The sequence below is a fragment of the Lolium rigidum genome, chromosome 3 (genome assembly GCF_022539505.1).
Source record: "Lolium rigidum isolate FL_2022 chromosome 3, APGP_CSIRO_Lrig_0.1, whole genome shotgun sequence".
Classification (NCBI taxonomy): Eukaryota; Viridiplantae; Streptophyta; class Magnoliopsida; order Poales; family Poaceae; genus Lolium; species Lolium rigidum.
This window is the reverse complement of record NC_061510.1, coordinates 7,863,535-7,889,705: the sequence shown is the minus strand read 5'-3', so window position 1 is coordinate 7,889,705 and position 26,171 is coordinate 7,863,535. Positions and strand designations below refer to the sequence as shown.

Here is a 26,171-nt window from a genome sequence, read left to right as displayed (position 1 = left end):
ACCATATCTTAGGACTTCTAGGGCATGGCAAGATAAATGATAAAAAAGAACATAAAAAGGAACATAAAAAAGTAGATAGTTGAATATCGATTGGTTTTCTCCTGTCAATCGGCCAGGACTTATTTATAAGGTGCATGTCTTTGCGTGTTGTTACAGAACTCCAAAGCTAAAACGGCCTAGAACTTTATCCAGCCCAATTCAGTTGCCGTATACGAATCAGACCTGCATAATCTATTTGTTTGACATTACATAGCAACTCCATACAAGCTTACATAATGACACGTTCTGGCCCTCCGGCTCCATTGCTAATGACACTAGTAGATAATGAACGACTTTTATTGTTTCTTACGTGACTGCATCACAAATTTGCAAACAAATGAACAATACTCCAGCTTGACATCCCATGCAGGCACAAAGATTTGTCTTAGGCAGTAGCAAGTTAGGTCAATGTACCATGGAATCTGTTCAGGATTTGTTCTCGGTAGCTCCATATTTGGCAAAATCTCTATATAATTATCTTGATCAAATAACCTGTTATGCTTGATTTGCTTCTAATACATCCGTGTTAAATTCCGATCTCTCCGGCATTTTGAACTGAACACCAAGACCAAAAATATATATCAATCAACAATTAAATTACACACTTCTAAATTAATTTGGCCGATCATACAAACCACCGAGCCAAATTACGCCATCAACAATTTTGTTTTCCCAAAAACGACACTACTAGAACGAAGAGCTTTAAATCTAGATAAAAAGTAGTCGGATTTACTGGAATATTTCAAGATTATGCCGTCTAAACCTGAATATTTAAACAAACTTTGGTGAATTTTCCGGAATTCAGGATAATCCTTTTTTTACAACATACCCCCAAAGAAAACTGATGATACAATCGAGTCCCTAGGAACCCAGCTCTCTACCGACACCGACGCGGAAGGGAGACGCGCCGCCGCACCGCCGTCCCGGCACCCTCCTGGTGCCGACGCAACCTCGGGATAATCCTTTTCAATCCCTTTAAACACACTAAAAGTAAACAAAATAGAGAGAGGGTGAGACAAAGAGAAAAAGAGGGATAGAAGTAAGCTCATATGAACTCAAGTGGGTTGTAAACAGGGAAAGCAATCTCCTAATACAATTATAATCTAATAACAGGGGACCAAACTCATCGTTGATAAAAGTCATTTCTACTAGGGAACGCACTTAGCCGTCCAGCTCCACCGACCAAATCCATCGTCGACAACCATCATACAGTGCCAAGTCAGCCCATGAGCATGCGGTGGCCACGCGGGAGGAAAAAGATCAAAACCCTGACCGTGGGCCCCACCAACGTTCCCAGTTACTATTTGTTGGAGCACGCTTCCCAGTTAATACTATTAACGTGAGCAACCTCGTCAACCGACGGCCATGCGCTGAGGCTCAGAGGTAGTGATCACGGCATGGACTTCTATTGGCACAACATCGACCTTGTGCCGGCGAACAACATGCAAAGGATCAAGATCCTGGTGATGCTAGGGATTTATAAGTACGTGCAATCTTCTCTTAATTTACCGAGGAATATGGTGTTGAATCGTCGTCCGTAGACTCTATTTTGTAGTTAATTTTCCTATCATGAGCGCGGGGTGGGGGGGGGGGCGGTGCCCCCCCCCCCCTCCCATACATGGAACAATCCCAGAAGGAAAAAATATTTTAGGGATTTACATGGATTTTGAGTAATATGTCCCCCGAGCATTCACATATTTGAGTCAGATTTTGAGTAATTTGCCCCCGCAAGCATTCACATATTTGAGTCAGCGGATGCCCTGGATGCGTACACTGCGTGAGGATGAGATGACACCGTTCCTAGGCTACCATTTCATCCATGGGGATGAGTGGTTAAAGCTCGATGAGTGATGTCGTTAGTAGATTAAGAAGTCCTGATTATAGGCAAAGTCAAACTTGTTATATTGATACCCTATTTCACGGCACAACGAATACATTGCTCACCGCGCATACATACTGAAAATCGAGTAAATGAACCTATGCTAAGTTTACATTTACAAAGATTCTTAAGGAATTCAAGTTCTGAGCCCTGTGTAAGCAATTTCAGTAGACTACGGGGGTGTTTGTTGTGGCTTTTTTTGGCTTTTGGCTTTGGCAAAAGCCACCAAAAGCACCTAAATAGGTGCTTTTTTTGGCTTTTGGATTTTGGAAGCCAAAAGAATAGGATCTTTGTTTTTTGCTTCCAAAATCCAAAAGCCAAAAAAAGCACCTATTTAGGTGCTTTTGGTGGCTTTTGCCAAAGCCAAAAGCTAAAAAAAGCCACACCAAACACCCCCTACTACTCATGATGATGCCCAAGAAATTTCCTAGAGAGAAATAGGGGGCCTAGCTCTAAGCCCTCCCCATGTGAGCTTGCCTTTGGAGGGGCACCATTGTCATACACAATTTTTAGTAAAAATCAATACTCCGTATTAGCTAAGTAGTCGACCGATATCTAAACATATTCTTATATACAAAAAATTAGCAATCACAGTAAACAACTAAACATACTACTATGGGATGATCAATACTGGTATATTTCTTTCATGTATGTTATTACTTCCTATTCCTGAAACTTATCAAATCTTTAAATAGAATTTCATTAAATCTCCCATTATCAACCAGGGCAGTGTATTGACCTCCTTTAGTTCTCTAATACGATCCCACCATAGATGCTTGTTCTCCAATTTTGGCGCACCATAGAAACCAGTAAAACGCTAAATATTACCATGACTAGAACCCATGGACACATCTATAGATATAGCTGCCACTTTTGTATCTCAATGGTAAAATAACTTCTTTCTTGCACAACAAAAGAAGACCCCCTTTATGACCATCGCACCGCACAACCTCCTTATGATCTGTATGCAGCCGCCTACGCAAGCATTCCTACGGCCATTCTAAATGAGTATCCACCGGAAAGATCACAACCGGATCATGGCGCCTCTATATGTCCGAGACCACCATGACATCTGTAGCCTTTTGGAGACCATAACGGTTTAAACTCTAGATTTTTGTTGGTACAGACCACGACTCTCAAAGGAACCTGCCAAATTATCAAATGATGTGTTAGTCCTTCCTCTTCATTGACCTTCAAGCTTCTCTGTAATCAGTACTTGTGCACTGCGTTGGAGGCTAGGTCTAAGCCTAGGAACTTGTACATAGACCAACACAAGCTACCAATCTGCTCCATAAACACCTCATATTTTTTCTCAATACAAAGCCAAACGAGCAGATAAATGACTAGAACAAAAAAAATGCGACTTGGAGGGTAAGATGACCCTCCAAGCAGTCCAATAGAAGATTTGTTTGGTGTGTGCAACGAGAGAGTGGGCGTTGACGCTCAAACTCAAGATCTCGTGGGTATGACACCCCCAACCATCCGGGGTAAGCCTCGTTTCACAGCCTCCAGCACAACCATACAAGCAGATCAAACTGCATCGCACAACAAATCTTCACCTAGAATTGGAACCTCGAAGGCTCACCGTCCGATAGAATCTAGGGGAGGATAGAAACCCTAATAGGGACCGAAACTAGCGTCAATTAGCCACGCGCCAGAGAATGTAGATACCAGCGGCGTCGGTAGTCACAACCTAGGTCGATCACCAAGGAATCAACATCAGTGATAGAAGAAAAAAAACGGTTCGGTTGATATCTTTCTTGTCAAGGAGTTAGCTGAATTTACATGAAAAGAGGTAGAAGTACCAAAAAAAGACATCGGGATGCTCTTTCTTTCTTAATGATCCAAACAGAGACTTTTTTTTTTGGTCATGACCAACTTTGTTTTGCGATATACGATTTGGCCACCATCCAAACATACCTTAAAATGCCAACAACAGATCCCATCAATATTGTGCAAAAGTAGGAACGTATCTAATTACATATTTACTCGGGGTTGCATTCCATCTACGGAGTATTATTTTCCCTTTTTGCAGGAGATTATACTTCCCATCCAAAGATCACCTTCCCTTACATATTCAAGTCCGACAGGGTCGATCGATGCAGCCTCAAGCAACGGAGCAATTGTGCAGGCAACGCAAGGCACGATGCAGCCCGTCGCCGCGATACTCGCCGCTGTCCTCCTCGCCACCTTTGCCATGGCGGCCGGCGCCTCGCCTTCTGCCATCAACGCGACATGCGCCCTCGTCACAGCCGGCGCCTATCCCGGTTACGACTACTGCGTGAACGTGCTGTCCGACCCGTCCGCCGCCAGCGTCGGCCTCGCCGTGATCGCCGCCAACGCGACCGCGCGCAACGTGACGGGCACGCTCGGCCTCATCGACGACCTGCTCGACACCCTCCCCAGATGCTCGGATTTTTACCGGATTCCGATGGCCGAAAAGGTTGCCAGCGCCCTCGGCGAGCTCGTCGCCGGGCGCGGCGCGTCGGTGAGCACGTACACCCTGTACAGCGACGCCCACGATCTGGGCCCTCTCAACTGCTTCATGGCTCTCACAGAGACCTGGCCGCTCCCGGGCTTCCCCAGGCCGAGGGATCCTCTGGTGCATGAGAACAATGAAAACATGGGCTTGGTCCTCTTCGCCATGAACGTCGCCATGCTCATCCCCGACCCCGAGTCCTCCGGATCGGCAGCAGCCGCTGGCGCCTCCCCCGCGGCCATCATCAACGCGACATGCTCCTCCTTGTCCTACTCCACTTACCCCGGCTACGACTACTGCGTCAGCGTGCTCTCCTCCGGGCCGTCCTCCGCCACCGCCAGAGACACGCGCGATCTTGCCATCGTCGCCACCAACGCCATCACCCGCAACATCACGTCGATGGTCGAGCTCATCCAAGGCCTGCTCTCCGACGTCGCCGAGTGCAAGATTTCCTACGGCAGCCGCATGGCCAAGGCGGTGGACAGCGCCCTCGGTGACCTCATCGCGGGGCGCGACCGCGCCGGAGCGGCCAACAAGCTGGCCGACGCCTCGCGTGACGCCATGGACTGCGACGTGGTGATGTCCAAGAGGAGGGGCGCCGCCAAGAATGTCTTGTACCAGGAGAACGCGGACAACTTCGTGTCCGCGCACTTTGCCAGCAACGTAGCCATGTACTCTAACACTTGATCATGGAGCGTTACGTTATCTTTTGGAAATTAATAATTTAGCTTTTCCTTTTTTGGTAAATTTTTTTTTTTTGAGGGAAAGGGTTGCGCTTATTATTAATCAACCGACAGGTCCATGTCTAGAGCATCCTTAATACAAACAGGAGGAAATAAAAACCAAGTTTTACTACAAACCATGCCGCAACCCTCTTTAGCTAGCTTCTGAGCCACCGTGTTCGCAGTTCTCCTTGCCCACTTGATCACATGTCCATCCACTCCTTTGAACGCCCTCTTCAGCTTCTCAATCAGCAGGCCCTGGGATGATCTGTCCACCTCTACGCCATTCAACTTCGCTACCACCGCAGCACAGTCAAGCTCCAGTACCACGTAAATTAAGGAGTAAACTTTCCCTGCATTGATCAAAAAAAGATTGAAGAGAGAGGCAAAATTTATGATCCCACATTGTAGTTAATCGTTGCACGATTTCCTCCCTCTAAACTCTGTAGTAATAACTTTCTTTTCTTCTAATTATGTGAGTAATGTGATGAGGTGGACACATGCATGATGCGACTAGATTTGCGTTTACAAAAATCCCCGAGTAATTAGTGTACTAGTTGATTTCCCTAATTTAAGCGATCTTGAATGCTAATTGAAGGGAAAGAAAAATATGGTAGCCGGATCAGTATAGCACGGAAACAAAACATGATTGGGCTGACAATGTTTTACCTTGAAACATGGGTGCTATGTGAACTGTTGGATGTAGTATTTGATGGTCAAGATCTTTTAAATCATCCCACTCTGGGTCTTTTTATATTGGTATATTAGATATAGATAACATCGATGAAGAATGAATTGAAAGATCGATGGATCAATACCTAGGCAATGCACGCCGGTGCTAAATGTAACCTTCTCTTCTCAACAACGGAGTGCCCCAGAAGGGCCTCGAACCTTTCATTAAAATAACAGAGGAGGTAACAAATACGTTACAAAAGACCCCAAGAAATAAGAAAATTACACATAGATCCCTAGTATTTGTAGAAAAGACCTTGCTGAAAGATTTGAGAAAGCAATAATCTAGTCCATCCTCTTCTCCAATGCAAAGCAGAAAATGCAGCACGCTGCAGCCATGGACGACGGCGGGGACGAAACCACTTGCCTCCTCCCAGCTCCTGCAAGGGCCTCCAACTGGAGGTTGAAAACATGCCGAAGCACACCGGCGTTGATGATAACATCTTGGTCAAAGATTTCGGCACCCTTTTCATGGACGCGGATGTGGTGCTCCAAGAAGAAAAGGTTCCAGATCTCCAAAGAAGCTCAAGCAGAGCACCAGATGCACGGCGACACGACGGCAGGAAAATGAACCCACCATCGAACCCAGGGTTTCTGCCACGAACCTGGGGAGGCTAGCAGAGAAGATGTCGATGACGGCGGGCCTAGGAGCTCACGAGAGCAGCTTTACTGGTACCCTATTCCGCACGAAGGAGCCCAAGAAGAACAGTCCATAGCACCTCGAAGGTTGTCGTCGATGCAGAGCTTGGGGAGTAGGCGCCCCGCTGCATGGTGAGGCACAACCCTAAATCCATCTGGATCCGGCGACGGAGATCCTTGGAACCGCCTCCACTACGGGGCAAGCGCCCAAACAACGGCATAGAGCCAAAACTAAGAAGAAAACCCTACAGATCTACTCCTAAAACTATGCTGGCGCCAAACCTAGACCAACTCCGGACGGCTATTCCGGCGGAGCGGCCATCGGCAGCCCGGTCATAGGAGGAAGAAGCCCAAGGCTACTGTAGAGGAGAGTCAGGAAGGGGGGAAATGGTTAGATTATGTACATGATTCAGACCAGCAAAAGGAGGTAAGACAAGGTTCAGATATGCTCCATTCTCCTAACGATTCATATGGAGACATGAACTTGTGTGAAATGGGATCCTGACAAAATTCCACTTTTAATTCATTTTTTTTATTTAGAAAAACAAATAAATGTTGATCAACGGGGGAATGATCCCTCTATTGGCTATACGTTGTTAGGTGGATGAGTATCTCCCAGCAGATGGACGCTAGGATGATAACCTGGTTTAAAGTTCGTCCCTCCCTACGAAATTACCATGAGATGGGGATTCAAATCCGGGTGGACTGGCTGCGCACTCGCTTGCCTTACCACTAAGCTGGAACTCAGTTCTCAGAAAAAAGAAAACAAATAACAGAATCTCAAAATTTCCACTACAAATAATAAAATGAACTATAAGTGAAATTTCCACCACAAATGATAGATTACCAAAACCGAACTCACCTGCTAATTTTGTTCGCAGGAGCAGCGAAGGTCTGCTATCCTAAATGAATTTAAGCACACCAGAATTCACAGATGTGCTGCTACGAGGATTTTCTATATAGCTCTTAAGAGTTAAGACGGCGAGCTGTAGTTGCAAGTGGCAACACGAGTGGCCTACATGTATATGTTTCTTTCCGGTCAGTTACACAGAACTAGCTGAAACGAGATGATGTGATAGATTAACGAAAAAGAACTCACTGAAACGAAACGATGTGATAGTATTAACAAAACCGAATTCGCTTCATACTGGCAACGAGATCCGGAGAAACCATAACTAACAATTGCAACAGATTAACCCTGACGTAGCTTACGGCTGCCTTTTAACTTTCCCTGGGTAACTCGTACTGTAAGTTGCAGTAACTCACCACCGTACGTTCATCCAGTCCAGGTTCAGAGCCCTCGACTTTCATCGGCATGGGGTTCTGTTTGGCGGAGGAGCTAACACTGTAGCATCTTAGAGGAGTACTCGACGGATTGCGGCCTTTTGTCGTAATCATGTTTTGAGTGTTGGGTGTGTGTGGGTGTCCCAGCCTTGTCTTAGGCTTGTAATGTAAACTTCTTTTCTATCAATGAATCGAAACGCAAAGCTTTTTGCGTTTTCGCGAAAAAGGTTCAGAGCCCTCGAGGTCCGACGGCCGGAGACACCAGACAGGTTCAGAGCTGAACACTACTGTAGTTCTTACCTCCTTGGAGCAGCCTGGGCTGATGTGCCGCTACACTAAAGAAGGTAAGCGAGCTCGTCATTAGCCTCTGTTACAGTGTTTATGTGCAGAGGCTACAATTGTCGATGGATCGTGTCTGCTGCAGTTGGTGTGAGCCAGAACTGACTGGATGTCTTCACACTTGCCCGGTCTGATCTCGAAGGAAAGCCACATGAACATGGGCACAAGTATCAGGCAGAGGAATCGGTCGGTGCACTAGATGCAGATTTGGCGCGACAGACACCAAAGATGCAGAAAGGTAGGTATCCTGAGCCGACCCGACACATGGTTGTTTCAGTGTTTGCTCAGAGGCTTTCGTTGTCGATGGATCTTGTCTGCTGCTGTTGGTGTGGGCCGCAACTGGCTGGCTGTCTTTACACTTGCCCGATCTGAGCATATTGGTTGAAACAAGCTCAGGTTCAGATCAGATTCTGTCAGCAGTGGGATGACAGGAATGAGGGATCATTCACTTTCTGTGACTAACAGACAAAAAACCGCACACGTCCTGGCATAACACAAGCGATTCAAATGTACAGTTTTTGGTACATGTTCAAGTGGAAATACCTTCAAGTTTCCACCAATTGCCTTCCAAAATCTTATATGGTCCTTCCCCGTGGAAATACCTTCAAGTTTACACCAATTGCCTTCCAAAATCTTATATTGTTCTTCCCTGCCGAAGTACTTCCAAGTTTCCACCCATTGCATTCCAACATCATGTAAGGGCATGATTCATCTCAAGAGCACACGTTTTCTTCCATCATAACTTGGATATACATACCAACAAATTGGGTGGATTGGAAGCCCATTAGCTCTCAAGCCATAAGCCACTGCAAGCATAACTAACAACTAAAAAACCAAGAGTACATTGTTCATCCCTACAGAAACCACTGCTTCTGGACTAAAGCTACAGCTCAGAGTTACATGGTGATCAATCCTTACAAAAGCTCAACTATCTAACGCGTGCACTTCTGTATCACCTTGAGAGGCAAACGTGCCGCCGGTTGAGTTATCCACTACAACAGAGGGTTTGATATCAATCTCACTTGAAATATTCGGTTGTGCCGAAGTACAAGCTGCATATCCTGGGATAAGCATTTCAAGAGAGGGCTTCACATCGATCTCACTTGATCCATTCTGTTCAACTGGAGTGCAAGGTGCAGATTCTGAGTTGGAACACTTGCTGGGTAGAGTCATGCTGTTCCCAACACTACCTTGGGTTTTAGGAACACTTGCGACAGCAGCCCTAGGTGCATTGTTTGGCCAGAACGCAACATTGTGAAAGCTTCCAAGAATTGCCTGAAAGAAGTAGATTAACTTCATGAATTTTTTGGTCCACTCTTTTGTTATCACTTGTATGTTCCATGTAGGCGTATACAACAAATGACTGGAATAGAAGTATGCAATTTCTTATAATCTGAAATGACAGTTGCTCATTAACATGATTCCCCTGTGACAAATATAGAGGAAGTTTCAACACTAAAATAGCAGTTTGCAGCCTTAGGTACCTGAACGGGTGTTGCAGCTACGAGAGGTCCAGCTATGATGCCACTGCCAATCGCCATTGATGCCGTAGAGGGGAACCCTCTCCCCTCTCGCCCAGGCGAGGGCGTCGACAAGCAAGCAATGGCCTTTCCGTGGCCAGACACCAGACCAAGCACTTGTCAGACGACACGAGCGAGGGCGACGCCGAGCAAGAAAAGTCGCCATGGCTACCACCAAACACAATTGCAGGGCCTACACCTCTGCGGTTCCCCAGACGGCGCCTCCAAGAAGGGGAATGACGCCTCAACGCTGCCGCCATCCGCATGGAGAACCAGCGCTTTCGCCCAGTTAGAGGAGGGGTTAGCCAGGGTGTTACCTCAACGAGACCTTCAGGAAGGGGGCCGGCGCTAGAGGCGTCGTCCTCGTCGTGGCCAGCCAAGCTGACCAAGGGTTTCCCCCCCAGCACCACACACCAGCACCAACCCACTTGCCGAGGCACCAGATCCGGTGACCAGAGACCACCACGATCCGGGATTGGCAGGGGCGCGCAGAACAGGTAGGAGATAGCCAGTCGGCCTCAGGTCTCTGTTTGGCCTTGTTCATGTTGATGAAGATGGCAGCGGACTGCACCCAGCCGCTCTGGCGCCATCGTCTTTTGCTTGGTTTACAGAAGTGGAGATGGGTGCCCAGCTGCACGCCAGCAGCTCCAATGCATGGAGATTCAAATTGCGCCGCCAAGCAACCTGGACACCATCATCGTCAGCATGGCTCATGGTAGTGAAGATGACGTTGGGCTGACCACCGGCAGCTCGAGACGCCGCCCTCTTGGGCATGGCTCGTGGAGGTGGAAGACAGAAACAGGTGGATCACACCAGCAGCCTATGATATCGTCGTCTTCGGCATGGCTTGTGGAAGTGGAGATGTGGTGCATCCTCTCTACAGAACCAAGAACAATGTCATGCTCGACATTGCCCTCGAGCCTCAACGTCGGCAAGATGTCCATCGCCTAGGGCCTCACACAACCCTCCGCAACCGTGATAGCAACTTTTGGGGTTCCACGTGGGAGCTCTCGCGGACGTCAACATCGGCAGGTGGTCGGAACCATGTTTCGCAACATGTCCAAGGAGTACTTAAATGGCATCATCAATTAAGCCGAAGGGCAAATGGCAAGAGCGCATGCTACTTGTACTAGACACACTTAGGATACCAAATCTAAGGCAGCCAGTGTTTGTGTTTCCCACGTGCCCGTGACTCGTCTTAACATATATTTTCAATTTTTTTTTTGGCACAGCGACATTTTTAATATGGAATTGTTGCCCTAGGAGGCTAGGATATGTAAACATACAATTAAACAATAGTTTCTGGACATGTACTGGTCAACATGCGCATGCATGCGGAAGGTGAGCACTGTACATTTCATACGGAACAACCCACAGTTGTATTACTGGAGTAAATTAGTAGTACGGAGTAGTATTCCATGGGACAAACTGCACCTGCCTGTTGCATCGTTAACATTTCTACGCGTGGGCCCCGCGCTCACAAGGCCTACCTAAGGCCTTGTATGGAAGGCCTTTCCTCTGGTAAGGGGAAAACGACATAGTCGGAAGACTCTGACCAGCTTGCCAAATTTTTAGTCCCACGCGGCTAAGGGGAAGGAGTTGAAAGTAACTTATAAGAAAATCTCTTATAGATATGTAAAATGCTAGAAACATACATAGAGTTGCACTACACGTATAACGCTAGCATACGTCAAACAATAATTGGCTTGTTTGCGTCCTCCCTTCCCCGTGCCCCTTCTTTGCCTGAATGTCTCCATCAAGCCAAGTTCCCAAAACGCCAGGATAGAGCCAAGCTTGCTTGTTGTGCTCATTTACCCCTTCCCATATTTTGTCTCAATAGATTTTGGTTTTCTGAAATCTAGCTTTATTGATTGATATGGTCGCCACGCTAGCTTTTGTTTATACCTTGTTGCAACTTTGCAAACATGTACCAACTCAGTTTTTTGGGTACTAGACTAGATACATGTGCATATTGTTATTTGATATTTTCTTCTACTAGAAATTTATGTTTGTTTTCATGTATTGTATATGGGTAATCTCTGGATCATGTACGTAGGCAACTTTATTATGCATTTACGGACACTGCAGATTTAATGTTTTCAACACCTGTTAAATCATGTGCATGTGCGTTATTAGCTTTATAAGCACCTTTAATCTCTATGCTCACTAAAGTTTTTCTTTATAATTCCAAATGGTGGGACTAATAGATCAGTGCCAGACCTATAGCGAAGTCAGGAGGGGAGGGGAGGGGGGGGGGGGGGCGCCGCCCCCAGCCAAATGGGATTTAGCAAAGAATCTGTACAGATTTTGGCCCAAAATAGTGGTAATTTAGCTTTTCTCAGCCTATTTGCCCACCAAACTTTTGCCCAAGCTCCACCATTGGTAGAAATCATTATATGCGATGCAGTGAAAAAGTCACGGTGGATGTCACCAAGACATTTGTCTCACTGATAGGTACCGACATGATTACTACCATAATAATATGGAACCAAACAGCAGGGATTCTGGTTACACAATTGGTTCGGCCACCGTGAGACTAACATGGTATCATAAATGGTATCATGCATCTAATGCGTGCAAAAAAAGCTGATGTGGCAGGGTAATTAAATATAAGAGAGAGTATAATAATATCATAACATGAATTCTACCATAATAACATGGAACCAAACAGGAGGGGATTTTGGTTACACAATTGGCTTGGCCACCATGAGACTATCAATAATACATGCAAAGTCTTGGGGAGGGGGGGGGGGGTGCCCCCCACCCCACTCACTTGTACATCCCATAAACTAAATGTCAAATAGATCTTATACATAGATTTGCATTGAGATTCTATAAATTATTAAATATGATGAGAATATAATACTACTGTATGATATCATGCTTTGCGAAAATAATATCGTACACTAATATCATATGTATGATACTAATATATGATACTATCCACTGTTGGTAATATAAGCACAAAAGCTATGTTCTTTTGTGCATGTAACATCACAATATTTCCTTCTTATTTCTTCCTTGCCCTCCATTTACTATTTTCATCCTGACATTCACATGCATTATCATTTCACACTGTGTAATTCTGCACCTTCAGCGCGGCCAGACGAGAGCAACAAGCAGGCGGTTGCATTGCTGCTCGGCGCCGGATATTTTTCTCGGATTCGGATCAGAGCGAATATTGATCTGTTTCGGATTCGAATGCGGATATACGGGACTGCGGATTTGAATCAGAAATGGGGCGGACACGGGCCGGAAACAAAAAATAGTTGGATATATGCTCTCACCGGTATGAAGTTATAGTTTTTGCAATTTTTGAGAGAGGTTTAAACTTTAAATGTTGTGTAGTTAAAAAAAGAGACACAATAGGCTAAAACTCAATCCTTGGTATAAATTTAGAGCTGTAGATGCTCTCCAAATGAATTTGGTAACTCAATATCTATTAACCTTGGGACTTGGCTTTTGACTAAAACAATCGAATTATCCGGTTTAAAACCTTTGGATCATCCTAATTAGATTTCGGATAATCCATATCCGCATGCTATGTTCTATACCATATCCTATATCGTATCCGGAACACCACTTCGAAATCGCATATCCTTATCCGTCGGATTCTTTAAACTCAGAAATGGATACCTTTAAACGGATTCGGCGCTGGTTTCGGTGTGGAAATTATCCTATACGTTTACACCCCTAGATAGAGAGAGGAGAGTCGCATACTGTGTAGCTTAAGTAGCAGCATCGTCTGTGTTATATTCTCATGTTGAGGTTGCCGTAGAGGTGGTTAACGTCTAGGAAGAAGTCATCTTTGGGAAATTCGTCGCCAAACAATGTCGTGTCGCAGTAGTCGCGCTAGAGCGCTCCCCTCACCCGTAGAGGTCTACAAGAGGAGGGGTTCCGAAGGCCTACTGTCCCATCATTTGGTGTACCCCAGCGCAACACTCTGGAAGGAGGTAGGCGCATGTGTTGTTGTATATCGACTAGGGTTTATGATTATATAGTGTAGGTCGGGTAGGTTGTGGTACGCAGACCACGTCCAAGTCAAACACATCAGCCTACCATCCACATAACGTAGAAACAGCTAAGTAACACGTTCGTTAATTACTACAAAAAATAGTGCATTAACAATTTCACCGAACAACAAAAATATAGAGATGTATAGATAGGAGTTCGGCTCGGATCATTCTCTCAACCCACAGCGCAACGTGTTGCCTTGAGATGTGCGGGTGGCACATGAGGAGTGCCCGGGTGCCTCTTCTCTTCACACACACTAGTGAGTAGGAGAGCTCACCTTATAAATCACTAACTTTCTCCTAACTAGTAATATGCGGTAATGCTACACCTACGGGAAATACTTACGGGAGAAAATCTACGTGCTGACGTGTGGTCAAACGTGGAAGCCACGTTGCGCGTGAAAATAGAAGAAAACGGGGAAAATTGACCCACGATTTAACGAAAATGGTGGAGATAACGGCGGCTTTCGTATCTGGCCGGATATGGCCGTCAATTCCGGCCAGGAAGAGCATGCCGCCGGACGTCGTCCCTATGAAGGAGGAACCGCCTTGGAAGAGATCACCCTGTCAGGCCATCACACCCCTGGCCTTGCTGCACCGCCTAAGAGCATCTCCACTCGTCCCCCCGACGAGGCCCCCGAGCGACGTTTTTTCCATCCGGACGGCGAAATTCGGCCCAGTCGCGCCCCCGGTTCCTCGTTTTCGTCCGGATTTGGCCCTTAATCCATCCGGCGAGCCCACGCCACCCCCGGCCCCCCGGGGCGCGCTCGGGGACTCCGGACGAAAGATTTTGGCGCGAAACGGCGTGTGGACCCGCGTAGTCGGCGACCGGAAAACCAAATCCCGTGATTTTCCCTCCAATTTGCTTGCATATCCCCATTCCCTCCAATTTGCTTGCATATCCCCATTCTCTCCCGCCGAAATCCCCCAATCTCCTCGTCTTCCAGCCTCCGGTTCCTCGGCGGCGTCTACTCGTCCACCACCACTCTCCTCCTCGTCTTCTCGTCCACCACAATGCCGCCGAAGGCGCCGGCGAGGAAGATGCGGAAGAAGAAGACGAAGCCGCCGGGCATGTCGAACGCCGAGTGGGCGGCGGACGAGAAACGGCGCGACGTGGAAACAAGCGCCGTGGCGGAGAGGGTGAAAAGAGCCGCCGCCAAGAGGTCGGCGGAGGCGGCCCAAGACGAACAATTGAGGTTAATCAGCATGGCCTATAGCGGCGGCATGTTCCCCGGCCAATGGCCGACGCAAGGTACAACAAGTTCCCCGTCTTCCTTCTCGCCTTCGCTGTACTCGCCGTCGCCGACCGCCGTGTTCCAAGAGGGCGCCTACGTCCAACCGTCCAAGCCCACACCGTCGCCGCCCGAGCTTGACGCCGGCGGCGGCGGCCTCGTTCGAGGGCACCTCGCCGGCCCTCGCGACGAGGGCCGCTCGCGTTCGGTGCGATGGCGGCGCCGAACGAAGAGGAGATCCACGAGATGATCACCTCCGGCTCCGCCGCCGCCACCGCGAGCCCGGGGTTCTTCATGACCGCCGCCGCCGCGTGCCCGGGGTTCTTCACGCAAGAGGAGACGAGGGCGACGGCAGCTGTGGCGGCGCGCAACGAGCATCGGGAGGATGTTGCCGACGGAAGCCAAGCCGTCGAAGAAGAAGGCGAGGAAGAAGAAGAGCCAATCGAAGCCGCCGCCAACCCGTCGAAGGGGAAGAAGAAGAGGAAGAAGGACTCGCCACCCGCCGAACCGCGTATCAAATGGACGCCGAAGGAAGAGGAGTGCCTCGCCGAAGCTTGGATGACCGTGTCCACGAACGGCATAATCGGGGCCAATCGGCCGTTCGACACATACCGGTTTCGAGTGAGGCAGGCGTACGAGGAACGCAAGCTCGTCGATCCCTACTTCAACAAGACGAACATGAACGTGTACCGGGGAGACAAGGCAATGGCCACCCATTGGGGGATCATGCGAACGGCGTGCAGCAAATGGCACGGCGTACAGGAGGAGATCGACAAACGGCCGATCAGCCGGCCACGACTTGGAGCAAAGGGTATGATCCGCCGGCCCTACACCACCGAGGTACATCGTCGTTAGCTGACCCGTATCGCCGTGCTCTTTTTTCCCAGCCTGCGCCGAGCTTTGGACATGTACACGGACGACACCGGCCTGCAGCTCAAGTTCCTCAACGTCTACGCCCGCCTCGAGAAGTGCGAGAAGTGGAAGGAAGTTCGCACGTCCCTCTCGAAAAGCAAGACCGAGCAAGCACAACCCCGACGCTCCGCCGGCTTGCGCGGCGGAAGGGCGCCCGAGCTCGGCCGAAGAAGCAGAAAGAGCTCAAACGGACGGACAATCCCGCCGACAGGATGCGGGCGTCGATCGACAAGTGCCGGGCCGACTTGAGATCGCACGCCGACGGGAGGAACGACAAGTTCGACGGCAGGTGGCGGGAGATGCTCGCCAACCAAGGCGCCCGGATCGCCCTCGCCGAAGACGACGGTGGCGGCGAAGAAGAGGAACACGGACTTGGCGTTCCTCATGGGCGGCGGCGACATGGAACCGATGGACGAGGAGACGAGGAATTGGTACCGTGGCCACCGCAACGACATCCTCCGAGCCACTACGTCGTCTCCGCCGGCTCCTACCTCGTCTACCTCACCATCTACCTCGTCGACCGCGGCTGCTTCGACGTCCACCGCCGCCGCTTCATCGTCGCCCGCCGCAGCCGCTTCGGCCACGGCGTGTGAGGAAACCGGTCCGTCGGACACCGCCGTGCCGGCCGGGACTGCCGACGAGCCCGTCTCCGTGTAATTTCCCTCCGATCGCCGATCCGTGGCTGATCCTTTTGCTCCTTTTGCCGATCAACTGCCCGTACTTGTAGCGCGGGACGGCGATTTGTTTGAATTTAAACTCTATCCGCCGAACTCCGGGTGGACGACTGGAAATATGGTACTCCCCACGACTTAATTTCGTCCAATCCGGCGGTAGTTTCGTCCGGATTTGGGCGTGGGGAGCGCCAACGAGTGGGGATGCTCTAACACTCTAGCAGGACCTCGTCCCTTCCACCGGCCAACTGTAGAAGATGGAATGCTACAAGCTTGTATTCACCAGGGTAGCAGGGCCCAGAAACAGAGCCGTGCTTGTCTCCGGTAATTCTAGCTACTTTTTCCAATCGTTTTCTTCTATTTTTACACGCAGCGTTCCATATCAGCACGTAGGCTTTCTCCCGTAAGTATTTCCCGTAGTTGTAGCATTACGGAGTAATATGGGACTATACTTTAGTCCCACCTAGTGCACCCATATATGGATGAATGTGCCATATGAGAATTTTAGAATACAAGCATGATTCAGACCAGCAAAATAAGGTAAGACAACGTACAGATATGCTCCATTCTCCTAACGATTCATATGGAGACATGAACTTTTGTGAAATGGGATACCGACAAATTTCACTTTTAATTCATTTTGTTATTTTAGAAAAAAATACTAACAAAATCTCAAAATTTCCAGCACAAATAATAAAATAAACTAGAAGTGAAATTTCCACCACAAATGATAGATTACCAAAACCGAACTCCCCAGCTAATTTTGTTCGCAAGAGCAGCGAAGATCTGCTATCCTAAATGAATACAAACAGCACACCAGAATTCACAGATGTGCTTCTACGATGATTTTCTATATATCTCTTGAGACGGCGATCGGTCTGTAGTTGCAAGTTGCACCACGAGTGGCCTACATGTATATGTTTCTTTCCGGTCAGTTAAACAGAACTGACTGAAACGAGATGATGTGATAGATTAACGAAAAAGAACTCACTGAAACGAAACGATGCGATATATATTAACAAAACCGAATTCGCTTCATACTGGCGACAAGATTCTAGGAAACCATAACTAACAATTGCAACAGATTAACCCTGACGTAGCTTACGGCTCCCTTTTAACTTTCCCTGGGTAACTCGTACTGTAAGTTGCAGTAACCCACCACCGTTCATCCAGTCCAGGTTCAGAGCCCTCGAGGGCCGACCGCCGGAGACACGAGACAGGTTCAGAGCTGAACACTTGTTCTTACCTCCTTGGAGCAGCCTGGGCTGATGTGCCGCTACACTAAAGAAGGTAAGCGGGCTCGTCATTAGCTTCTGTTACAGTGTTTATGTGCAGAGGCTACAATTGTCGATGGATCGTGTCTGCTGCAGTTGGTGTGAGCCAGAACTGACTGGATGTCTTCACACTTGCCCGGTCTGATCTCGAAGAAAAGCCACATCAACATGGGCACAAGTATCAGGCAGAGGAATTGCACTCACGGTCGGTCGGTGCACTAGATGCAGATTTGGCGCGACAGACAACAAGGATGCAGAAAGGTAGGTATCCTGAGCTGACCCGACACAAGGTTGTTTCAGTGTTTGCTCAGAGGCTTTCGTTGTCGATGGATCTTGTCTGCTGCTGTTGCTGTGGGCCACAACTGGCTGGCTGTCTTTACACTTGCACGATCTGAGCATATTGGTTGAAACAAGCTCAGGTTCAGATCAGATTCTGTCGGCAGAGGGATGACAGGAATGAGGGGATCATTCACTTTCTGTGACTAACAGACAAAAAACCGCACACGACCCCAATATCTGGCACAACACAAGCGATTCAAATGTACAGTTTTTGGACATGTTCAAGTGGAAATACCTTCAAGTTTCCACCAATTGCTTTCCAAAATCTTATATGGTTCTTCCCCGTGGAAATACCTTCAAGTTTCCACCAATTGCCTTCCACTCCAAAATCTTATATTGTTCTTCCCCGTGGAAATACTTCCAAGTTTCCACCCACTGCATTCCAACATCATGTAAGGGCATGATTCATCTCAAGAGCACACGTTTTTTTTCCCCATCATAACTTGGATATACATACCAGCAAATTGGGTGGATTGAAAGCCCATTAGCTCTCAAGCCATAAGCCACTGCAAGCATAACTAACAACTAAAAAACCAAGAGTACATTGTTCATCCCTAAAGAAACCACTCCTTCTGGACTAAAGCTACAGCTCGGAGTTACATGGTGATCAATCCTTACAAAAGCTCAACTATCTAACGCGTGCACTTCTGTATCGCCTTGAGAGGCAAACGTGCCGCCGATTGAGTTATCCACTACAACAGAGGGCTTGATATCGATCTCACTTGAAATATTCGGTTGTGCCGAAGTACAAGCTGCATAACCTGGGATAAACATTTCAAGAGAGGGCTTCACATCGATCTCACTTGATCCGTTCTGTTCAACTGGAGTGCAAGTGCAAGGTGCAGATTCTGGGTTGGGACGCTTGCTGGGTAGAGTGCTGCTGTTCCCAACACTACCTTGGGTGTTAGGAACACTTGCGACAGCAGCCTTAGGTGTATTGTTTGGCCAGAACGCAACATTGTGAAAGCTTCCAAGAATTGCCTGAAAGAAGTAGATTAACTTGATGAATTTTTTGGTTCGCTATTTTGTTATCACTTCTATGTTCCATGCAGGCGTATACAACAAATGACTGAAATAGAAGTATGCAATTTCTTATAATCTGAAATGATAGTTGCTCATTAACATGTTTCCCAAATGACAAACATGGAGGAAGTTTCAACACCAAAATAGCTGTTTGCAACCTTAGGTACCTGAACGGGTGTTGCAGCTACGAGAGGTCCAGCTATGATGCCACTGATCACAAAACTATTGACAGAAGCAAGGGTCACACGTAGACAACGCTGGTCATTAGGTGTCAAAATGGATCCAGACAACCGGATGATTTCCAAAGGACCCTGCAGAAAGGGAATTAAGAGTTATTTGGCACCAATTTTCGATTGAAAAACAAAACTGCGATACTCAGAAACATGAACCACTGCAATCACATAAGACAACAACTAAAACATCCACCACACGGCTACTTCGGGTAATTCGACAGCTTAATGCCCATTTGTTCAAAAACAAATTTACACCCACATTTCTATCTTTAGGATTTCATGCTAGCTATGCTATTTCTGATGTTGAACAACTGTAACTCAAAAGTATTAAATCTTGAGAGGAACTAAGGTCAAACCTTGTGATTTAAAACGACACCGGATGGCTGAAGTAGAAAAGCTTCCTTAACAGCCCCAAGAGCTGAAAGAACGCAGATTGCCTTCGAAGTCAACTGTGAGACTGCCACGACTTTTGATATGATATCCTGCACATTTATTTTCTAATAATCAAATTTCTTGTCACATTTCAGAGGAGAGAAAATATGAGGTAAACAATCATCGGTCACTTTTTTTGCAGGGGTCATCAGAACCATGTTAACAGGTTGATTCAGGGGGGTTAGAGACCACATCACAAGGAAACCCATGGACGAAGGCCAACACATGGTACTAATGTTCTGTCAACAATGATATCTTCAAATAAGCCACGTGCCTGCTTTTGCTCTTGACGAATTTTGAAAGTTAAGCTCTTCTTTCGTTCTAGAGATAACGTAATACTACATAGTTCACTCCAATAAAATGAAATTTTTGTTCCCCTGCAATTGGTTACCAGATGCAACATACTACACATTCACCTCTCTTGCCATCAGTGTATTGCATCGGTATGTTAAAAAGTAAGCAATTGCCATGTTTACAACATTACGCAGAGGCAACAGTAATGGTTAGCCCTTTTAGAAAATCACGGATTGCAACTGAGACCCTACACAGCAAAAAGGTAGTTTTGAATTTGCAAGAAAATTGTTAGTAGGGGCAGACAACCATGGCATGGTTATTGGCAACGCAAGACAAAATAACCTGCCACTAGAGCAATCAATTGTCGGTAATGCTGCCATACACGACGACAAAGAACAGTTGGCGTTATCATAGGAAGTTGCTCATTCAAGGCTTAAAGCAAGAATCTCCTCCCCATTGAGGGGCATAGAGAATCCAGATAGTCTATCGATAACACACAATTTTTGGGGCAGCTACACGAAAACATTAATTTGCATCATCAAATTGCCACAGGTGGATTGTTTCAGGGGTTGTAATGGAATTGGCTCTATCTGATTGAATCAACCACGATTCCTGACACTAGGTGGACAGACTCGCAGCAGAGCAGAGCATACCTCTCCCGAAGAAATGGTGAGCACGTGCGGCTGTAGCCCATCCAGCTTCCCTTTCCCTGTCCACAAGCACGAGGATTTCAGCGGGCGCTAATCCATGAACGGGTACCGGCGCCAGAAGGCTCTTACCTTGGGCGGGGATGGGGGCGGCCGGAGCCGGACGCGCGGCCGGCAAGGGCGCGAACCCCGGCGGCGGAGGGAGGCTTTCGCACTTCCGCGGGCGTCCGCGGCGCCGCTTCTCCGTCGGCGGAGGGAGGGGCGCCTGCGGCGGGGGAGGAGGTGGGTAGACGGGGCGGGGGATCGGCTCGGCGAGCCGCGGCGGCGGGGCGACGCGGGTGCGCATGGCCCACACGATGGGCGACGGGCCCCGCAGCTTGTGGAGGCCGGTTGGCGCCTCCATTGCCTGGGCGAGGCGGCGGTGGAGGCGGAGGCGGCGGCGGCGGCGATCGAGGAGGTGGCGGCCACGGACCCACGGTCGAGTCCTCTCCTCCCCGTTTGACAAGCCACCTTCCGTTTCTTTCTGTTTTAAAATCTGCGTTCAAGTTTGCTTTGCTTATTGGAACTCGTTCGAATTTTACATTATTTTAAAGAATGGTGGTAACCAAGAAGTGTCTAGATTCTTGGAATTTCTAAAATATTATCAACATGTATATACATATATTCGTATAAAATATAACCTCTTTTCGAAAATAAGCGACTCAAATTTTATATACATGCATATGTATCTACGCACTGAACTTCGTCTAGATGCATCCTTACCTAGATTCTTGGAATTACCAAAAGATATTTCTAAGGAATGGTGGTAACCAAGAAGTGTCTACATTCTTGGACTTACCAAAAAATTATCAATATTTATCCATCCCTATAAAATATAACCTCTTTTCATAAATGAGTGACTCAAATTTTATCGACATGTATATGTATTTAGAACTTCGTCCAGATGAATCTGTACCTAGACAAACTGAGTTATTAGTTTATTACACAATTAAGTTTGACCAAGCAGATAAAAACCGTCCAAAAATAGGACCTCCTCTCATCAAAATTAAGTGTTGGGGATTTACGTAAAACGTTGCCTAAATTTGTCTAGGTTACTAAATCTGCAAAATGATATAGATCAGATGTAGTAGTACATTTTTTGGGAGAAAAAAATAGTAGTAAAATGTAGATAATGAGTTGGAAGTTGGAACCTTGCACCTTATACTGAGGCACGGATTTACTATCTCCTATATTTTTTGAGACAATTTTCATCCATTCAAACCACTATTTTGTATTGGGATTTCTTTCCTTTTCTTGTGTGTTGTCACTGGTGTGCTCTACTTCCATGTTTATTTCAGATGTCAGCGGCACATCATGTCTGGTTATGCTTTGTTGAGTGTCACTCCCTCTCCTTTCTCTCCATCTAATACTTTATCGTCCTCGCTTTAGTCAGTCTATCTTGCTAATCTAACACTCTAGATTCATATTTTGTACCCACCCCCACGTGGGATTTTACCGCATGAATGACCCCCGCCCCCCAGGCCTACGACTGAAAGCCATCGCTTAGGTGCCCTAACTCCGTAACTTCCACACCAATCACCATCATGCGAGACGATGGGTGACGATCCACCGTAGCTAGTGGAGGTCCGCTGGTGCCTCCATTTCCAAGGCCAGGGAGGCGGGGATGAAACCCTATAGGTCGTGGGCGACGGCAGAGGAGGTGGTGGCGGCCATAATTAGGGTCCTTAGTGGTTGACACGCCTCCTATCTTCTGTTTTTAAATCCGCGTTGAAGTTTGCTTTGCTTACCGGAACTCGGTGGGATTTAGGAGTACTATTTTATTTTATTTTAAGGAATAGTCTGTAACCAAGAAGTGTCTAGTGGAAAGATTATCAACATTTATATCCATGTAAAATACACAAGTTAAGTCTGACCTATTTGATGGAAATTTTCCAGACAATATAAGATAGATAAGAAAATTAAGTTGGAACCTTGCATCCTATAATGACCCACAAATTTATAATCTCCTAAAATTGTATGAATCAAATTATGTTCCTGAGATAATTTTGGGTCCATTCAAATCTCTGTTTCAATTCCTTTATCTTCTTGTGACGTGAACCTGCTCTAAAAACATGCAAAATCGCAATACGAAACTCTATGTATTATGGGCTACACAAAAATGTTAAAATCAAATAGACTTTGGAGATCTCAAAATGTGCATTGTTCACTATATGGAAATCCGCACTTTTGCCATTTTTGTATAACTCACAACTCAAAGTATTTGAAATTTAGATTTTACAAGTTCGTGAAAAGCATTATTGACTACATCGAACTTTATTTGTAGATGTTTTTTAAACTCACATATCTGACTTTAAAGATTCACATAAAGGGATCACTGGAACTTGGGAACCAAAAATCCTACTCCTAAAATATGCCTCGTCCCAGTAGATGTTGATTTTTGGTGTTAGCTTTCATTGTAAATTTCTCTTTCCCCTCATAGCGGCAATACAGGAGCTTGATATGACTTGACGAGTCAGTGGCCCGTCCGACCAAGGACGAAACGGTTTTCCTTTTATTGTTTTATATTTATTTGGTATCTTTTCTGTTTATATCTATGTCTCGTAGTTTTTTGTTTTTTGTTTGTTTTGCGCTCCATTCTTTTATGTTTCTTTTAACTTATTTTTATTTTTAAAGTTGTCCTCACTTTTACTTCTACTTGTGTTTTCTCTTTTGTCATATACATGAACACTTAAAAATTGTCGTCTTGTTATCTCCCTTTTTTCATAAACACGTGAACTTTATATGAAATATATATATATATATTAAAAAATTATCTGATATATGTGTGCATTGTATTTCATGCAGTCCCTTCGATTCATAAAGAGTGTGAATCCCAACCCCTCGGGTACATGAAAAATAATCTAGATATACATACACGCACATTGTTTTTATTTATATGAACTTCAGATGGGATATATTTTGAACATTTTGTTGTGTGTATACACATTTTTGTATCGTAGAAATGTAGATTCTAAGGTTTATATAACAAGAAAAAATGTAACTGTGTAGGCCGCGCCAAATGCAGCCCATGTGTAGAAGGCCCCGTCGGTACTCCGCTTTCCTAGTGGACTAGGTCCTCGATTTAATCCAGTCGTAGCCAATACTGATGGACCTGCACCTTGCAGCTCCTCTTCTTCCTCACCTCTCAATACTCTCTGAATCTTACGAACACAGACGCACACACACTAGACCGAGAAAGGAACAACTATGGCTTTGCCAAAGAACTCTCCTCCTTGGTTCACAAAGGCTACATTGTTTTCCTGCCCGCAGGCTCTTTTCTTTCTCATTAACATACAAGAGTTTAAATAGGCATACATGTAGCCTGCCGTGGCTAACAACCGGTCCTATTCTTCTGCCACTCCGCACTAATCAGTCTAATCTCTACATTAAAGGCATGTATAATAGTGATATCTTAGAAGTGTCATGTAGGATAAATGCTGAGGTGGAGGAAAGAGAAAGATAAAAAAAGACTTTGCCTTCTCTTAGCTAAGAGATGATCTCTTAGCACAATCTCTCTCACCATAAATTTAGGATGTCTCGTTGCTAAAGATAAAACTAAAAAATAACATTGTATATCATGTTTTATCTAGATTACGTTGCAGAATTAAGATAAGACAGTCTTATCAACCATTACACATACTCTAACAGACCTACACACGCACAGATTCAACGCTCATACAGCTTCTCAACGGCCACACGACGGGGCCAACCCAATGCTTGATTGGTTGTACGCGGCCTTAGACTAGTTACTAACTAACTCACTCCTGCAGCTAACTAACTAGCTGATTCTACGTGCAACTTTCCCCTTCTCACGGCTGCCACAAGCACTGCTAACGGTCTAGCTAACAACTGCAATGTGCTGGAATTTTGGGCATTTGGCATTTGACCAATGGTCTATTATCAAATTCTGAAACTCACATGGCTTCCAAAAATCAGTGGCAGCACTAGTGGGGCCTAAAGTTTAGTCCCACATTGCTAGTTGGGAGAGACTTGGAGTGGTTTATAAGGTGGGTTGTTCTAGTCCTAGTAAGTGAGTGAGAAGAGAGAGCCCTCGCGCACTCCTCCTCCTCCGCCCGCCTCGCCTCGTCACGACACGTCACGACACGTCGCGGGTTGCAGGAATCTCGCCGAGCCGAGCTTATCTTTTTGCTATTTGGGAAATTAATTGTGTAATCAATTTTGAGTCATTAACGGACGCGTTACTCAGCCGTTTTGCCTTCCGGTTTTTCTGGATCGTGGCTGTGCCGACTCGGACGTGGGCTGTGCCCCACGACCTTCCCGAACCGCACTACATAAGACCCTGCGCAACCCTAGCCGTCACTATGAGACGCATACGCGACTACCTGTTTCCAGTTCATTGCGTCGCCGGCGTGCACCGACTGCCGGGACAGTAGGCCTCCAGAACCCTGCCTCTCGTGAACCTGTATGGGTGAGGGGTAATCAAGTTTTTGGGGAGCGCTCCGGCGCGACTACTGGCATCACGACGTCGTCATCGGACGACGAGTTTCTCCACACCGACAACTTCTTCCCGGACCTCAGCGACTTCTTCAACAACCTCAACATGGGCGACAACGACGCTGCTGCGAAGTATGTGATCTTGTTATTTCTCTTTCGATTTCTGTTAGAGTTTATTCTTCTAGTTTTTGTGGTAGATGCAATCGGTTTGTCTTGTTTACATATGATATGTTCATCTACCTTACTAGTCTGTACGATTAGTTTATCTGTTATTTCCATAGTCATGATTCATCAATTACTTGTACGGATTATTTCATATGGATATTTGCTTATATATTCAACAATCCAAAAACCTGATTATAGGCAAATCAATTCAAACAGCGTTGCTGCCGCTACTCGACCTCCCCTCTTTGATGGTATGCATTACAAGATGTGGCGCACAAAGGCAGTTCTATGGTTTACAAACCTAGGCTGTTTTAGCGCCACAGATGCTAGACCTGAGGGGCCTCTCTCTGCAGAGGAGCGGGAAAAGTTTGAGAAGGTCGACGCCATGTTTAAGGCGGCCTTGTTCAGCATTCTTGGGGACAACATTGTTGACCCGTACATGGCTTTCGACCATGATAAAGATGCGTGGGATGCACTCGAGGCCAAATTTAGGGTCTCGGACGCTGGCACTGAATTGTATGTCATGGAGCAATACTATGACTACAGGATGACTGATGAGCGCTCCGTGGTTGAGCAGGCTCATGAGATTTAGTCCCTTGCCAAAGAACTCGAGCAGTTTAAGTGTACCTTACCGGACAAATTTGTGGTCGGTGGCATTATTGCCAAGCTTCCTCCCTCGTGGAGGAACTTTGCTACTTCTCTGAAACATAAGAGACAAGAGTTTTCCGTTTCGGATCTCATTGGCTCGCTTCATGTGGAAGAGAAGGCGAGAGCAAAGGACACACACGCTCATAGTTTTGAGGGAGGTT

At 46.6% G+C, this 26,171-nt stretch overlaps 1 protein-coding gene across 1 annotated transcript; it reads right to left on the bottom strand.

Annotated features, from left to right (window-relative positions):
• Nucleotides 1-8,780: 8,780 nt before the first annotated feature.
• On the bottom strand, nt 8,781-21,106 carry LOC124694283 (AT-hook motif nuclear-localized protein 9-like). Its single transcript, XM_047227286.1, has 5 exons — nt 20,836-21,106; nt 20,710-20,765; nt 19,687-19,812; nt 19,265-19,408; nt 8,781-9,388 (listed from the first exon to the last, which is right to left on the bottom strand). The coding sequence occupies exons 1-5, from the start codon at nt 21,104-21,106 to the stop codon at nt 9,038-9,040; spliced, it is 948 nt and encodes a 315-aa protein (XP_047083242.1). The 3' UTR covers nt 8,781-9,037.
• Between the last annotated feature and the right edge of the window lie 5,065 nt (nt 21,107-26,171).